The sequence below is a fragment of the Gracilinanus agilis genome, chromosome 3 (assembly GCF_016433145.1).
Source record: "Gracilinanus agilis isolate LMUSP501 chromosome 3, AgileGrace, whole genome shotgun sequence".
Taxonomy (NCBI): Eukaryota; Metazoa; Chordata; class Mammalia; order Didelphimorphia; family Didelphidae; genus Gracilinanus; species Gracilinanus agilis.
This window is the reverse complement of record NC_058132.1, coordinates 188,852,225-188,853,750: the sequence shown is the minus strand read 5'-3', so window position 1 is coordinate 188,853,750 and position 1,526 is coordinate 188,852,225. Positions and strand designations below refer to the sequence as shown.

The 1,526-nt window shown below is 51.7% G+C and overlaps 1 protein-coding gene across 1 annotated transcript in view; it reads right to left on the bottom strand.

Moving 5' to 3' along the window:
• CUL5 (cullin 5) overlaps positions 1-291 on the bottom strand; it is a 104,645-nt gene extending 104,354 nt beyond the window's left edge. Inside the window, exons 1-2 of the mRNA XM_044669015.1 lie at positions 268-291; positions 92-214 (exon numbers count right to left, since the gene is read on the bottom strand). Of these exons, the coding sequence (XP_044524950.1) occupies positions 92-214; positions 268-291 (147 nt within the window). The remainder of the gene's footprint in view (positions 1-91; positions 215-267) is intronic.
• Positions 292-1,526: the final 1,235 nt, after the last annotated feature.

The window sequence follows — 1,526 nt, the reverse complement described above, 5'->3', positions numbered from 1 at the left end:
ACACACACACACACACACACACACACACACACACACACACACACACACACACACACACACACACGGCAACTGGTTGGGGGGGCACCCTCACCCCCACAGTGTCTGAGAAGGGTGTCCCCTCAGTCACCGCTGTCACTGCCGGTCCTGTCATCCGATCCTGCACAGCACTGTCATCTGTCCAGATCCAAGTTGTGCTACTTCCCTGGCCCCGGCCCTGTGGCAGAATCCGGAGCAAACGAAGAGAGATGGCAGGAGTGAGGTTCTTACCTTTAACAGATTAGACGTCGCCATGTTCCCTCAACTTATCCTCTCGCGGGATTGCGCGAGATTTCCGAGCTTGGCGGCTCCGCTGCGGCCTCTCCCGCCAGACCTCCCGGCCGGGCCCAGAGTCCGAGGGCTCAAAGCCGCCAGATAAGGGAACGGAAGGTGGCCTGGGCTCCGCGCGCTGTCAGTCCAGGCTTAGGGGCTGGCTCGATCGACCTCTTCCCTTTTACATGCTCACGGGGGGCTCCCCCCCAAGGGAAGAGCTCATGCGAACCCACGCGGAGCCCGGGAACGGCGTCTGCACAGAGAAGATAGAAGAGGTGGAGAGTGGAAGAGGCGACGGGAGCAGAGCCGGGATAAGCCTCCCCCAGCCTTTCGGCTCAGTCCGCCATGGTCGCGCCCGCAACCAATCTCGGGAATTGAGAGAGCCCCGCGGCCGAGGTTCCGAGGCTGGGGCCGAGTCACGTGGCCCTGGAGTTGGGGAGGGCCCAGGTCTCCGCGAGCCCGGGTGAAGCTGGGAACCCAGGGAGGAAGAAGGGGCGGGGAAGCTCCGAGCTCAGTCGGCTTCTGGTCCTGACCTTAAAGGGGCAGAGGCCTCCTTGCTCCGCCCCTTGAGAACATTGAAAAAAAAAAAATCAGTGGTACCTAGCAGACGCAAACTGCAAAGGTGAAAAATCTTACCGTGTTTTTGAGGATTTCCCCCCATAACATATTTTACTAATTCCCTACAACTACCTTGTTATCCTTATTTTACAGAGAAGGAAACTGAGGCTTAAATGATTTGGCCCGGGTCACAGCCACTTAGTGTGTCTTAGATGGATTTTCAGTTATTTCCAATTTTAGCTCCTGAGAATACAAGAAATTTTGGTCATCTCTCTCTCTCTCTCTCTCTCTCATTTTCATTCCCACCACTGCCACGGCTTTCTCCGTGTTTCTCATAAACTTGCCCATCTCCTTCATCTTTTAAAAAAACAAAACTAATTAGACCCTAATCAGCTCAGACTACTTTACTGAGTTATGGTACTATCTCATTCTTCTTTTTCAAATCCTAACCTCTGACTTCTGACCACTGGTGGTAAGCTCTGGGGATTCAAAAGCAAAAGACAGTTCTTGCCCTTGAGGAGCTTAGAATCATTTAAAAAATTTTTATTTTTATTATCCTGCAAAACACACTTCCATATGGTTATTGTTGTAAGAACACATTCATACGAAACAAAAACCCGAAAATAAAACCATAAATACACTGATGTGAAAGATTGTAT